Source organism: Calidris pugnax, unplaced genomic scaffold (assembly GCF_001431845.1).
Source record: "Calidris pugnax isolate Ruff unplaced genomic scaffold, ASM143184v1 scaffold17, whole genome shotgun sequence".
Taxonomy (NCBI): Eukaryota; Metazoa; Chordata; class Aves; order Charadriiformes; family Scolopacidae; genus Calidris; species Calidris pugnax.
The window spans coordinates 6,121,420-6,136,910 of record NW_015090794.1 but is presented as its reverse complement, the minus strand read 5'-3'; the positions used below and the strand labels follow the sequence as shown (position 1 = coordinate 6,136,910).

The 15,491-nt window shown below is 41.8% G+C and overlaps 1 protein-coding gene across 1 annotated transcript in view; it reads left to right on the top strand.

The window, feature by feature from the left end:
- Window positions 1–15,491, top strand: part of XYLT1 (xylosyltransferase I) — a 153,638-nt gene that overhangs the window by 42,588 nt on the left and 95,559 nt on the right. Inside the window, exon 3 of the mRNA XM_014936205.1 lies at window positions 11,351–11,879. Within this exon, the coding sequence (XP_014791691.1) occupies window positions 11,351–11,879 (529 nt within the window). The remainder of the gene's footprint in view (window positions 1–11,350; window positions 11,880–15,491) is intronic.

The window sequence follows — 15,491 nt, the reverse complement described above, 5'->3', positions numbered from 1 at the left end:
GCCCACTTGCTGATGGGGTGGTGTGAGGAGCAGAAAAGGCCTTGAGGGCTTAGTGACAATCAAAAACATCAGTGTGCTGTTGACACTATTCCCAAACCAAATCCAAATCATAGCCTCACACCAGCTGCTAGCAAGAAAGTCAACTCCATCCCAGCAGAAACCATGACAACATTGTGCAATCCCAAGGCCCAGCCCCATGCAGATATGGGTTCTGTGCTGTGCTGTCCCCAGGGTGAAGCCTTCTCAGGAAGGAGTGAGAGTAGCACAAGTAGCCCTATGTCTGTTAAACAGTTGTGGGGAACTAGTATCTGCTGCTACTCTGCAAAACTGCATGTCTTTTCCAATGCTGTTTGAGGGTCCTGTTCAAGGACCACAAAGTAATAGACATTAATACAAAAAGTCACTTAAATTACCTTTCCCTTGAGAAAGTACTGACTTCTTTGTAAGCTCCTTCATGTCTGAAGTCTTAGTTGGAATGTTTATAAGATCCACCTTCTCTTGGGAAGAAGCTGTAGGAAAATAAACCTCCAGGGTTTTCCTGAGCTTCCTCAGAAGTGGGGTTTTGCACTGTCAGGCCAGTCCTCCTTCATCTCCTTCCTAGTTTTGTGGTGAATTCTGTTTAAAGATGTGGTTAAGCTGAAATGAATCCAGGAGGCTTAATAACGCTGGTAAATGTTCCAAGACAGTTGTTCAAAGTGAATGGTCTTTTGAGGGTTTGTTTGTCTGGGAATGGAGCAATGTGTCATGTCATGCAAGGGTGGGTTCCCTTCCCGCACTGAGGTAGAGCTCACTGCACTGCAAAGTAGAGGTGAAACCCATTAAAATACGTGTGTGCATATATACATGTGTGTCTGCATCTGTACGTATATGTAGGCAAAAAAGTCTGCCCCAACTCAGTTAGTGTTGATGTTACTCTTGGTGAATTTGACTGGGAGGGACCTTTGCCAAGAGAAGGGCTGCGTGCATTAGTCTGGAGTCTGTTAATGAGCTCAAACATAATTTGAAAGGCAACAATATGCATAAAGTGAGGGCAGTTACTGGTTATAAATCAAGTTCTGTTACAGATTGAATGAATTTGACTAGTCTGTGGTGTCTTCCTGTCCTCCTGTGTATGTATAAATTTTCCTGAGTTTAAATTAGCAGAAAAGAAAGTTGCCAATTTTTGAAATACGATGGATATGTGCTTTCACAGCTCCCTCTAGCAGTATTCTGAACTTTTTAATAACCAGATGAACGTTTGAAATTACTGTTAAGACAATATAGCTGTTCATATAGTTACTGTGCTAAGCTGGAACAAATGTGAAAATCTGTTTAGACTCTTGAGGGGTGCAATATTGTTTTACTCCCTAATCTAAATCACTCTGAAAGTCAGTCACATATTAGCAAGAAAAAGAAAAACAGTTTTGAGGAAAGCAGCCAAAGTTTTAAAACTGTTCTCATTCTATTTTAAACCAGAATATCTTCTCTTAATGTACAGATGTTATGATTGCAAGAAGGAAAAAAAACCCACCAACTTCTATTAATGATATTTTTATGATGTTATTTCTAGTCTTTTGGAACATACTGTTAAAGTTGATTTGAAAAAAAACCAAAACAAAACAACACCAGAAAACAGTAATGGCAACATTTTTGGAAAGGAAGGGAAAAATAGTCCTCCCAGCAACCACTTACCAATGCAGATGTTCCAGTGCAGAGTCCCCTGTGTCTGCACTTTGTGGTGGCCCATCTGTTACCCTGCAGTCTTGAAATGCAAGTGTAACAATAGTTTTAGGCTAGCACTGACTCCTGAAGGACTCATGCTTTTTCACGTATCAGAATCCGCCTTTTGACCCAAATGATTGCTTTTTCTGATAATCTTTTTACATGATAGAAAGGACTGTATTTGAAACAATGACATCTTTCATCTTTGCCAACTTGCAAGTTCAAAGTCACTAACTTGGTTTTCACCTTTTGTATCTCTCTCTTTAATGTCAGGCATAAAGTAATTTAGTATGTTTCTCAGAAAATGTTTCTCACAAGTCTTGAGTCACTGACAATTGAAGTACAATGTACTTATTACAGTGAAATGGAAAAACATATGGAAAAATCTTAACTACATTAACATCTGCTGTCTTTTCCCCATCTGCTCTCTTCTGCCGTGCTTTTGTCCACCTGCCAAAAGTACTAGTTTTCCAAGGGTCTCATGGCTCATCAAGAACGTCTTCGACTAAAGTTCGTAATTTCTTGTTCGTTTTGATGGCGCGGCAGGATGTGTGGGTCTCTGCGGCTGCACGACGACTTCAAGCAGAGCAATGGCTTTTTTGTAGTTTGAGAGGTGTGGGCATGGTAATACATGGTAATACAAGCGACAGTAGGGTGAGTGCTGTATCCAGAGCTGACTGTGTATTGGCAGGGTACTACCCCAACTGGGAGAACACCTTCCTTGACCCAGCGGCCTTCTGAGCCATTGAAATGAGTGTCTGAAGGATGTTGAAATTTGTGCCGTTGAGCAAAGAAAATGATACCTGCTGTGATGCTCAGCTTCTGGACCATGGGGGGCTGGCTGCAGCACACAGGTGAGATGCGCAAAGCTGCTGCAGAGCCAGCAGTGTGTCAGCCCTGCGTGTTTGATCATCCCAGGGAATGGGTTCATCTGGTCTGACAGTGGAACGTGAGAGACGTTCTAACTCATCCACCTGTCTTGTTCAACAATTCTTTGCTCTGACTCTTGTCGTCTTTTTTTAATTATTATTTATCATCATTCTCATCATGGCCATCCTTCTATATCTATCCAGCAGAATAGTGAGCATCTGGACAATTCCAGGTAAATGTCCTGTAGTTTTACTTTACAGTGATGGAGTGATGGAGAAAGATGTGGTTTTGTGGACTCTTGGAGAAGAGGAGAATGGAGCGAAGCTGCTTCCCGTTGCAGCCTTGGGAATCAGCTGTGGGGCTGAAGTTGCTGTGTTCCTTGATTTGGCACCCTGCAGCTGCCTGTGGAACGGGTGGTCTGAAGAAGTTTCTTTGGCTGTGTGCCAAGGGAAGATGAGTGCCCAGCTGTTTAAAAAAATTGGATGAAATCGTATTTTGGAGCCCACTGAAGCAGGAGTATTTATAATTTCTGCTCTTCTTCTGAAGACCATAGTGTAATGTATATAGTTCTGCTGGGGAGAAAAGTTTTGATTTCAACTAAGAAACAGCCCTCAAATATGCAAAGGTTAGAGCAGAAAGAAAAATAGTTTTATCCAGGAGCAGCCTGTGCTTGTAGAGATGCCATTCTCTGACTCCTTTGACAATTGTAAGGTATCAGCATTGAATAAATAACAAGCATTACAAATATGTCACAGAGCTGCAATTAATATTGAACAGAAACTTGTTTTAATTATCTTCTTGTAGTGCTGTTTCAATTCTTGTTGGTCGCAGGACAAGCAAAATAGATGGTCCTGTAAAAACTGACCAGGTCTCTTTGAGGCTTTGCCACATTATGCAGATTTTGAAACCGTTGACCGCCTCCTCAGGCTGCGAGCTGGTTTGGAGCCTGCAGGGGCACAGCTCACCCCACCAAAGTGGTAAGTGACTGCACCAGCTCCGGGTGCTCGTTTGGTCTCAGACATATGTGATCCTGCATGACTGCCCAGTGATTGCATATTTTCATGTGATCTGTAATTGCTATGTATTTTATTATGTAACAGGAGAAAAAAAATAAATCCATTTTTTGGGGGGTTGATTTATTCCTGGCCCTCGAGGTCAGCACATCCAGTACTTTGTATTTAGAGGAAGGTCTGTGTAGTTTGCTGTTCCTCAATGTGTGCGTATGCATATTTCTGGTTGGTTTTGCTGTGTCTTTAAGGTACCCAGCTTTGCCAGGGAAAGAAGATGTGAATATGTTCTCAGTACAAAAGACAGCAAATCCCTCCATGCTGTGGAGAAAATCAGTTGTGTCAGATAAACTGAAACTGTGAACATTTGCCATTCAGGGCTTGATTGCACGTGGCCCATCCATCTGTGTAGTATTTATAGGACTTCCTTGATACAGAAATCATACAATGAATAACTTTTTCTGAGAAAGGAGCATTTTCTTATTGTTGGGAGGAAGCGTTCTGCATGATGCAATGAACACCTTTTGCAGATAAATGCAAGCTCTTATTGCGTGCCTTTGTGAACTGATTAGGGTTTTCTTTAACTTTCCTTACAAAACCTCTACAAAAGAAGCCATCTAGCAGCACTGTATTGCTACAGGCATGTAGCAGGTGATGCCGGAGCGGTGACTGCCTGCATGGTATGGGCTCTTCCCCTTGGGCTTGGTGTCTTGAGCTGGATCCCTCAGCCACAAGAAGTCTGGTGCATATCAGGCTGCAGATGTTTGTATTTCTGCTGATTTATATGCACATTAGCTTATCTCTCTGAAAGCAATCTGAAATTGGTCTGGTTGTGGCTTTTTGCATATTGCAGAAATTGACAGCCATACTGCCTAATCCTGGCTGTTGGCAATAGCACCCTGTCCAGGGTCAGTCTGAAAAACTATGTGAGTTGGTTCCTAACGGCTCTGTAGTGTATTCTGGTCTTACAGTGGGATGCCCCACAGAGAATGTGCTGGTTTATTGGAGTTTTTCCTGAGTCATTATTGCAGCCACAGTCTTTCACCTTCTGCCTTTAGCATGCAGGGTACAGAACCGTACCTGAAAATTATGTGAGCTTTTTTGATCTATATTTTCTAAACTGGGCAAACCCAAATGCACTTATGCTTGAAGGTACTGAACTTAGAGGCAAATATATATGACAGATGCAAATGAAAAATGCGTGGAGAGAGGCAGTCTGCAGGTATGGAAACTACCTGGGGTCTGGCTGAGCGGGTGTGAGTTGGGCTTGCAAAAGCATTTGAGAGTTTTAACAGGCTGTCATTAAAATCCAGTCATCATTACAGATGGCTGTAAAGTTTTTCCAAATTCTCTGTATTTGTGCTAGCTACAGTGAGAGGCAGCTGCTGTTGGGTCTGTAGTAGGTGAAGGCATCAATTTATTCTTAGCATGGTCTTCTTAGTAAATCACACAGATTCGGCCTCCGTCTCTGCAGGCACCCGGCCTTTCTCCCCTGAGATAGATGGAACTTCGTATTCAATCAAGCTCACAGTACCTGAGCACCAGACCCTCAATCACCATAGCTATAGTGGCTAATATACCAAAAAACGTACGTTTTGTGTGACGGATATTAATAAAGCACACTAAAAGTGGAATTTGGAGAATTAAAACACGTGTGTTCAACAAGGAATGGAATTCAAACCCTCTCATTACATGCAGTGGCTCTGAGCTTAATATGTTATTTTTGCATTAATTTTATATTATTATTTTTAGCATCAATGGCAATCGGTATGTAGTTGGCAATGATCTCATGGACACTCCAAAGTACAGACTGTTCTTTCTCAAATTGGGAGTATTTGCTTGTTATTGCTGAATTGCAGCATGCACACATGCAGAAGAGGCCCCACAGTCATTAAAACTCTCCCTGACAGGGCTCTCACCATTGAGAGCAGTTAACCTCTCCGTGTGTATTCTGAGGATCAGATAAAGTTAGGAATGAAAATTTCTGTTTCTGGAAATCCTTCTCTCGGGCCTGTGTTTTGTGATAGATATCCGCAGTGTCACAATTGAGCTTTGAAATACGGTGCTACACAGCGATGCATCCTCAAAGGTTTCTTTATAAAGGCTGTAAACAGAGTTGACTTTTAAAATGTAGGAAAAAATACTTTGACCTGATCCGGCACGTCTCTGCAAGAGTGGCATGGCTTTCAGTAGCATTGGGAGCAGGAGTGGGTCATTACTGAGCTACGGACACGATATCCCTGTGAGAAGGTGCACCATTTTCACTGTTGGTCACCAAAGGGCCGTGTCACCCTGGGGCTGGGGAGAAGCACACCGAGGAGAACATAGAAAGGGAGTGTTTTGCCAGGAGTGTAGTAGAAGCACAGTTGAAATGCATGCTCTTGGGTGGCACGTGTTATATTTGGGACCTGTAATATTGGGTAATTTTTATAGGATAGCTTCCCAAGTGAGTTGGCTTTGGATAGAGCCTCTTCTGACCAATGTCCGTTTTAAAGAGAATTACTCTATTGCAGTAATTTGCAGTTCTTTCTATAATAACTTTTTTGTGAGTTCTGTGGATCAGATTAAGTCTATACAACAACAAAAAATAGTAGTGTCAGGTGTTGGTTTGAAAATACTGCTTTCATCTTTGACTGTGGATACTACAGGCTATATTAATAGGCTCTCAGCTTCTAATTTGGGCATGGTGTAGCTTTCCATTTTTTCAGTGCATTTAATGTAATTTAGAAGCTCAACAAGCAATAAGAAGGTGCTACTAATAGTTTAAAACAGTGAACCTGCCAATGTACACCCCATGGTACTGTCAGAACCAGGAATGCCTTGTTTCAAGATAATTTTTCTCCAGGATGACTTTGTCCTGACATGTATGTCTTAGGCATACATGGCAAATGAAGTCTGCAATTAATCCAGCACCGTAAAAATTAAATATTGCAGAGCAAGTAAAACCCATCCTCCTGTAGCCAGCTGAAAAACCAGATGTGCTGCTTTTGTTTGTACCCCTGAACTTCAGGAATGAACACAATTTATTGTCAGCAGCTGCTGCTGTTTTAAGTTCAGAGTGTTGAGCTTCATTTCCCCTGCACTGCAAACGTGTACGTTCTGCTGTCATGTATGGATCCTATCTTGAAATCATTATGCCGTAAAAATCTCTTGGCTTTGGTGAAAGTTATCGTGAGAGAGAAATGCAGATGAAAGTGGATGGAGATTTCTGGGTTTGTGGCATTTAGCACTTGCATCGATAGGTGTGGGATCACGTGAGGCTGGAATTTGACTCTCCAACCGTGGTATGTGTTACACACCCTTATATTTCAATGTATATCTATAGCTCTTCGTTGGTACAGTTGTTCTACAGACTGTGCTGTATTTTTAGTCCCTGCTCCTCCCAAAGCGATGTCTCTGCAGACACCACATATCCTCCGTGGTGGGGAAGTTTTGTGATGTTTGTTGTCGCTGCAGACAGGGAAGACACTTAGTTTTGTGCCTGCCTTTGAAATGTTTAAAATTCATTTGTCTTTTCGAATTCCAGCATGTAGACTTGGAAAACCGTTTCCCAGAGGGGTGCAAAGCCCTTGAAGGGGGAAAACAGTTTAAAGAGGTGAACCTTACACTAGTAAATCTGCTGTTTACTGTGCTTTTTTCTCCTGAGATTTCATCACAGCCTTCTACAGCTCTCTTCAGGCACGTTATATCAGCCGGGTGGGAACATTCTACTTAAACACCCGGAGCTGCAGCCTCCTCTGGCCCCAGGGCAGCTGGGCAGCTTTTCGGCTGCTCACAGGCACAGGGGTAGTAATAGGGAGAGCGAAGATCCTGGCTGAAATATAACATAAGTATCGTGTCAAATGCTGTTTGAAACAGGAACGGGCCCAAATCTCATCATCTGGGACTTTGTCAAACTACAGAGAGGTTTGGCTGGGGCAGGAGGGCAGAGCGTGGGGCAGGGCTGTGCACTCCTCGGGGCGTGGGAAGGTGTGTGGCTGTCCCTCTGGTTCAGGCCAGTGGTTTGTTTGTGGGTAATAAGAATTACACGAAAAAGCAACAGCAGTGAATATCTCCTCTCCCTTTATTTCGCCTTTATCAACATGCCATTTGTTCTACAGATTAGGATTTAATTTTTTAATTTTTTTTTCAGCTTAAAGACAAAAATAATTTAGAAAAAGATTTAGAGAGGGAATGTTGCCAAAACACACAGAAATATCCTATCGTGGCATCGCCTCTAGAGACCTTGGAAAGAGTTGAATGAAGAAGACAATTACTTTTTTTCCCCATCATTACAGCTAGATATTTTGGCTCTAAGTTGCATCATGGTGGAATGCTCCAATTACCAATAAAAAGTAATTTGAACTGTGTTAACAATGAAAACCGGCAATAGGGATGCTTTGCATTACTGTGGAGTGGCATCCCTGTAGCTGTCTGCATACTGCTGCTGTTGAAACCCAATAAATAAACTTTACATTTGCTTTTTCATAGTTTCCTTTGTATTTCGCATACTTAACCTATTGAAGGACTACTTATAAAGAATAGCTCAGGCTGTGTTTGGGGTATAAAATTTATATTAATAGAATTAGTAGCATCTTGGAATCCCCTTCTATTTAAGTTTTGTATCACTGGGAGACAAAACAGTTGAAAGATGCAGGAGAAAGCCCTGAGTGACCTACTGTGGTTATGGATTGCACCGTCCACACAGATTCACCTCAACCTCTTTGTGTCTCATTTAATCGTTCTCATTTATACATCCAGATAACTGCAACTCCAGATAGCTCTGTGTGTTCCTGCCTACACCGAAGGGCTTGTGCAATGTCCTACTGTCAAAAAGGGAACAGTAAATATGTGATAAAGGGCAATTGCAGTGTGTACTGATTCTTTGAGGTTGGTGTAATTTAAATTAGCCGTATAGCTGTGTGTATATATATACACACAGCCATATATACACATACGTATGTCATATATATGCACAGACGTGCAGGACATCTTGCATTTAATTGTTTGATGTGGGGGGGGGGGAAAAGGTGAATTCCGGCACCAGCTTAGAGGAAATGTGACAGCATAAGAATTAAAGTTTCTGAGCTATTTCACATACACAAATCCAAGACCCAAGTGCATTAAAATAGAACAAGTCAAAATATACAAGTGGCAAAACTAAGCTGTGGTTTTGGAATTGGCAGAACAACAAAGGGAACATGACAACTATCAAACATCTGAAGTCTCAAAGCAGTGGCACCTCAGTGGAGATGTTTTGGGTATGATGTTAATAAGCTTTACATTTGTCTTGCTCTATTTGCAGTTTGCAGCTGGGTTTGGAGCAGTCTTTTTCTTTGAAGATACATTGGTGATACAGGCTAAGTGAAGGGCTCCGGGCTCTGAAAATAGAAGTTTGGTGGTTTTTTTTAGTTTGGTCATTCATGGGAGTTGAGGGCTATCTTGAAATTATTTTTTGTTTGTTTTGTTTTCTCTTGGGTGTCCGAAGAATAGGAATGAAGCTGGAAAAGCATCTAGAGCACAAGTCTTATGTGGAGCTGCTGAGAGAACAGGAGTTGTTTAGTCTGGAGAAAAGGAGGCTGAGGGGTGATTATTGCTCTTTACAACTACCTGAAAGGAGGCTGTAGCAAGGTGGGGGTCAGTCTCTTCTCCCAAGTAACAGGTGATAGAACTAGGAAATGGCCTCAAGTTGCGTCAAGGGAGGTTCAGATTGGATATTGAGACAAATTTATTCACTAAAAGGATTGTCGAGCATAGGACCAGGCTGCCCAGGGATGGGGTTGAGTTGGAGTCCCTGGAGGGATTTAAGAGATGTGTAGATGTGGTGCTTAGGGGACATGGTTTACTGGTGGACTTGGTAGCATTAGGTTTACAGTTGGACTTGATGATCTTAAGGGTATTTTTCAACCTAAATGAGTCTATTTAAAAAGTTGGGGTTTTTTTCTCCTTAAAAAGAATTTGATTTCATGTGTGCCCTTAAAAATTTTAAAGATAAATATTTTTTTAAAAAAGATACATTGTCTCCAAACTAGAAATATTTTGTTTGAAAAACATTTGGGGTTTGGTTTGTGATTTTTTTTTTTTTCTTTCTTTGTTGTTGTTTGGGTTTTTTTAAACTTCTCTGCATTCCTCCCTGCCTGACAACTAAAGCTACTTGTGAGCTGGAGATATTCATGGAGGGAGAATTGCTTCAGTCGCTCACAGAATCACATCTTCAAATAAACAAACTATTCACATTGCTCATTGCTGAGCTGCAGAGGTCAAAGTGATACTGACTCCCTGCATGAACTTGGATAAATCATTATTTCCCTCTCCTTCCTCTGCAAAACCTGATTGTTAAATAGTTCCTTGCAGAACAGGTGTGAGAAACAATTAGCTAATGCTAGTAAAATGTTTTGAATACAAAATGTGATTCATAGGTGCTACCAGTGGCATCCATCAGTCATCCTTAACGGATGCTGTCGTTTACCAGCCTCTGATTTTTGGTTACGTCTTTCAGGAGCGGAAAGGAAACAGGACAGACTCAAAAAGTCTATCAGTATTTTTACTCCTGTCTTCTGATGTTTTAATAGCAATTTCCCCTTGATTTCGTCTGCTACTGATCACTTTAATAAATGGAGATATTTCCTGTTCTACAGGTCTAAAAATTGTGCCCCCCACTAGTCTGAGGACTAGTTTCTGCAGTTGAGGCAAAGGTAGCTCAACCTCACCCATCCCTATCAGATACGTTCCCATTTGATAGTAATATACACGTATAAATGTCTCTTGGTTTTGTTCTAGTCTGTTGCATCATTTCTAGAGCAGATTGCCTTCTTCTCTGGTCTCTCTAGGATCCCTGGGATAATCCTCCTTTTTCTTTGTTGTAGACTTGCTCCGCTATTGATGTGCTAGGACAAGTTCCAGTAGTAATAGGTGGAGGAGGCGTGTGTGAAATTGTGAAGAAAACCATTTTTCTGCATCAAACAAGTATTTTTACATGGTCTATTTCTTTTTCTCTATGTGATATATTTTAAATGTTGGAACATTATGGTCTGTGTATTTATCAAAGCATGCCCAGTATGGAGAAGAGGACCATGGTGGTTAAGAGCTGACATCTGAGCCTGGCTCTGACACTCCTGGGGAGCCTGAGCATCTGCAGCTGCTCCCCCTGGCACACAGGGCTTGTTCCTGCCCCAGCTTCCCACCTGCAGCAATGCTGCAGTGCACCCCGTGGGAAACACTTGTCCAAGTTTTATTATGTAGAAATTAAAAAAAAAAAAAATCAATAAGGGTTTGGTCGTATGGTGCTTTCTGCAGAGGAATGGGGCAGTTCCTGGGATACCAGCCTGTGCTCGTTAACACAAGGAGTGAAGGAAAGCATTGAAGGACCTGCTCTTGCTCCAGTGAAACCTGCGTTGGTTTTGCCATTGATTTTTAACAGTGTCAGGGTGAAGTCTGTGGCTAATCATTGCTCACAAACCTGTGTGAAACCTCCCTCCTCCATCTGAGTTGGGGTTTGGACTCTGGCTCAGTGATGAAGGGGGTGCAGGTGGTGGTTGTTTGCACTGACTTGGGCAGCTCAGAGGCCTCTCTCAGCTCTTTCTTTTATGAACCCTGAAGTGGAGATGTTTTTGCAGTAATTGATTGTAATTGATTTATGGCTCAGCTCTTTCTTTTATGAACCCTGAAGTGGAGATGTTTTTGCAGTATGTTGGATTGTAATTGATTTATGTTTTTTATGTAAGAAATGCTTGTTATGCATGGGATGTGACTATTTTTAGTAAGATGAGTATAATTTTTCTCCCCATTTATAGGATGGCTATTTTTCCCACCGACCGAAAGAGAAAACGCGAACAGACAGCAATAATGAAAATTCAGTTCCCAAGGACTTTGAAAATATTGATAACAGTAACTTTGCTCCCAGGACTCAGAGGCAAAAACACCAGTCTGAGCTGGTGAAAAAACCCCTTAGCAAGCAAAAGGAGCACTTGAGAAAGAAACTGGAAGAGGAGAAGATGAAGGAGAACTTGCTGCTGGCAAAGAACTCCAATGAGGTGGTGCAATTCAGTGATCACCCCGGAAAAAACAGCAGCAGCAACAACAACAATTTGAAGGAGATTCACGTGTCTCCTAGGCAGCATCATTTAAAAAAAAGTGGAAACAGCTCCCCTGAACTGAAATACGATCAGCCACCAAAGTGTGAAGTAACAGGCAAAGAGGCAATCTCAGCCATGTCCCGGGCTAAATCTAAGCAGTGTCGGCAGGAGATCGCCGAGGTGTATTGTCAGCACAAGCATGGAAAGCTGATGCCCGAGAAGGTGACGCGTTTCTGTACGCTGGAGGGTAAGTTGGTAGATGGCGATGGAGAAATAACATGGTGTCTCGGGGAAAGGATTCTGTATAATTGAAATGGCCTTCTGATGACAAATAATGGCTTTATTGCAGGAGAGTATCATGTACTTCATGAAGGTGAGGGAGGGTTTCAGAGAATTTTAAACAGGGAGTTATATGGATGTCACAAGATCACTGGTAGCTTCCTATAGAATATTTTGTAGTTCTACCAGATTTTTATTACACTACATGATCTAGGTATTCAGCTGCTACTTGTTTCTTATAGTTCTTAATCTAAGACACAGAGAAGAGTAGCTGAAGTCTTGTTATTCTATACAGGAATTGCATGCTTTTTGGGCATCAGGGAATAGCCATGCTGAATTTTGGTGCCTTATGCTGATTGATAAATGAGTGGTATTGCTGTTACGGCTGCATGGACAATTTCTGGCACAGTGGAGTCCTAAATAATAACCAGGACTGCTAAGTATTATTGGTAAACCGGATAATTATCAAAAGTATAATTAAAAAAACTTCCAAAGGCATGGGAAAAAAAATCCGATTTTGCAGCTCACTCCTGTTTTTAATGTTCTTCAGTCAGAAAAAGTGATTTTCAAAATCAGTGTTGTAGAGAGTCGGTTAACTCTGCTAGCTTAAGCCAGGCTTTGATTTGTTGCTTTTGGTTTCCCCATGTGGTCAGATACATGAGGTATCTCTCAGCTTGCTGTTGGTTTGCATGTGTGAGCTGACCTTTTCCTATTTTTCAAGACAAGTGCTTCATGTGCTGCCGTTGGTTTAGCCGTAAGCTTCCCATACAGTAAAGTGGGGTTTTTTCGTGTTGGTTTTTTTTTTTAAAGCAGCGATCAGTGGATCGGAGTAGGTATTGATCAAGGAACAGCATTATCTGCAGCCGCACTTGTTTATAGAGCAATCCGAAGTCCCCATCCTGTAATTGACACTTCAGCCCATGCATGTAAGGATATGCTGATGTCGTTGAGCTGAAAGTGCAGAGGGACTTTGACAATCAAGAGAATAGGTCTTGCTTTGAGATGGTACAGTAAACACGGTGAGCCATGGGGATTAGGGGATGTTGAGTTTCTTTCATTAGGAATATTTAATAACATCCTCTAATCCCCATGGTTTACCTGTTTATTGCACCATTGCAAAGCAGTGGTTGCTCTTGGGTGGTTTTGGTGTGGGGAAAAAGGAGGATCCATATTGCTATTGCCTAAATTAGGAGGCTAAACTCTCTGTACAGAAAATGGAAAAAAGGAGGTGCCCCAGAGAACATTTTCAAACAAGAGCATCTCTCTGTAATAGAAAACTTAGGCTTTTAATTGAGGTGACACACATAACCAAGATGAACAATGTGAGCACCCCATTTCCCACCCAGTGCATTTGTGATTGTTTTGTTTTGTTTTTTGCCATGTCTCTTTTGGTGTTTATTTCTTCCTTTCTTATCTTGTGGTAATACTCAAAATCATTAAGTTGGGTGGGCAAACATTGGAGATAAAGAATTAATGGAGCAGGCAGAATACTTGGTGTTCAGTGGGAAGCAGGGAGAGGGACAGCAAGGCAGCAGAAGTTGAAGGGAAGGTAAAAGAACAGCAGAGAGGTAAGAATTGAGCAAAACTAGACATCAGTGACAGACATCAGTGAGCACCCCTGGGTGCCCCTGATGGAATCTACTGGCATAAGCATGTCCTTGGTACCCTTCCCTCTTCTCTAATGATAGGAGAGTCAGCTCTGGTCTGTGAGGTCAGCACCTTGCAGACACTGTCCTCCACTTTTTGGATCAAGGACATATCTTAGTAAATGCTATATACCTTGTGTAAATGCATCACATCTACAAATATGCGAGTGATATCCTGGAGAGAGCTGGAAGATGTACTGTCGTTAGTGTGGGTGCACACTGCTGCTGTGTGGAATTTTGCACACACCTCTGATTCCATCCCCTGCCTGGTGATCTGCCTCCCAGGGGTGCAGGGTGACTTTCCAGAAGTTTTAAACAACTGCCGTTCTTAAAAACAGGCTTCTCAAGAAATATTTATTGCTCCTTTTTTAAATACAGAATTTATCTCATGTGCCCTGCAGTCAGGATAATACCATGGTGTGGGAACCAAGAATGGTGTCACCTTTTGCATTTGAAACTTTTCAGCATGTGTGTACATTACATATTGGTATAAATGCTTCCTTTATAATAAGACATGGTAAAACATTCAGGAAAATTGGGAGCTACAAAGATGGCTAGAGAAATGCAGAAGTTGTCAAAATATGGTTTTTATTGTCAAATGCGTGTGGATTTAGTAACAACTCCTGAGGTATGGATGTATACCGCATTAAAAACTTAAGTGTGAAAACCTGTGGCTACAGTTTTTAGGTTTGCAGTGCTAGAGTTTCATTTAGATTTTTATTGCGTGCAGTAACGCTTGTTTGAAAAGAATAATTGAGGGATGTCTTAACTTAGCCAGGTGGATCCTTTCGGAAAAGGTTGATTTTCTTTGCCTCAAGGTTATTTCCTCCTGCCCATGCTGACAGCTGAAGTTAACGGTTTCAACAGCCAGATTTCCTTGGCAGAGAATCTGGACATCCTGTGTTACAGGGTTGCTCTAGAGCAGATCTGGGGGCTTTGCTGTGGGGAAGTGGTAAAGCAGCAGCATGCTGGATGGGACACGAGCTGCTTATGCAGAAGGTGCCAATGCACAAGCAGGTTGGGACATCAGAGATCCAGACTTTGAAGTCACTTCTCAAATGTCTGAACACAGGACTATCAAGACAGACATGTGGGAACCCCAAAACTGAAGGTGCCCAGTGCCTACTGGAAGGCCTTGTATTCATATAACTTGGTAGGTCCCTTAAATTTTACAGTCCTGTTAAAGATCCGTTGCCTGAGTTTAAGAGTGTTGTGGTCTCGGATCTCTCTTCCTCACTATCTAACATAAATACTGCTGTTGTTCACTTACAGACTGGCTCCATCCCTCATCAAATGTGTCGTCTTCAACTCCAGAGGAGTTGAACTTGGTTAGGAGATGTTTGTGAAGGACTGGACATCAGCTTTTGTGGATATAGGACTCCCCATTCTTAAGACCGCTCATGGGGGGAGGTCTGGGTAGAGTTCTTGACACTTTATGCATCAAAAAAGCTATACGCTGTTTGTCAGCAAAAGTCAGACATCCGGGGACTGAGTTTATGTATTCAGCATGTGAGTGCTATTCCTTTCAGTTTGGCTTAAAAAAAGGTTTCCTGTCTGTTTTCAGTGGAGCTGTGAAGTATAAATATTTATGCATTGGAGCAGCACATTCATCCATTATCCCAACATATAAATGTGTTCCCAGTGCTGTGGTTTCCATTGAGATGTCATCCAGCATTTAATCCCCTTGGATCCTCTCTCAGCTGATCAAAACCACGAAGTTGCTAAGTGTAGCTATCAATCATGGACATGACTCCATCCAGCTGGATTGTTGTAAATGTTAAGTGATACGTTCACTTGAGTGGTTATTAACAGGAACAGGATCTTACAAGCTGTTTCTTTTTTCTTTTAAGTATTTTATTGTTTCCAAAGGCAACAGGCAAAGGAAGTTGAATATAACTGTCTTCAGTGTATAAAAGAAAGGATTGTTAAAACCA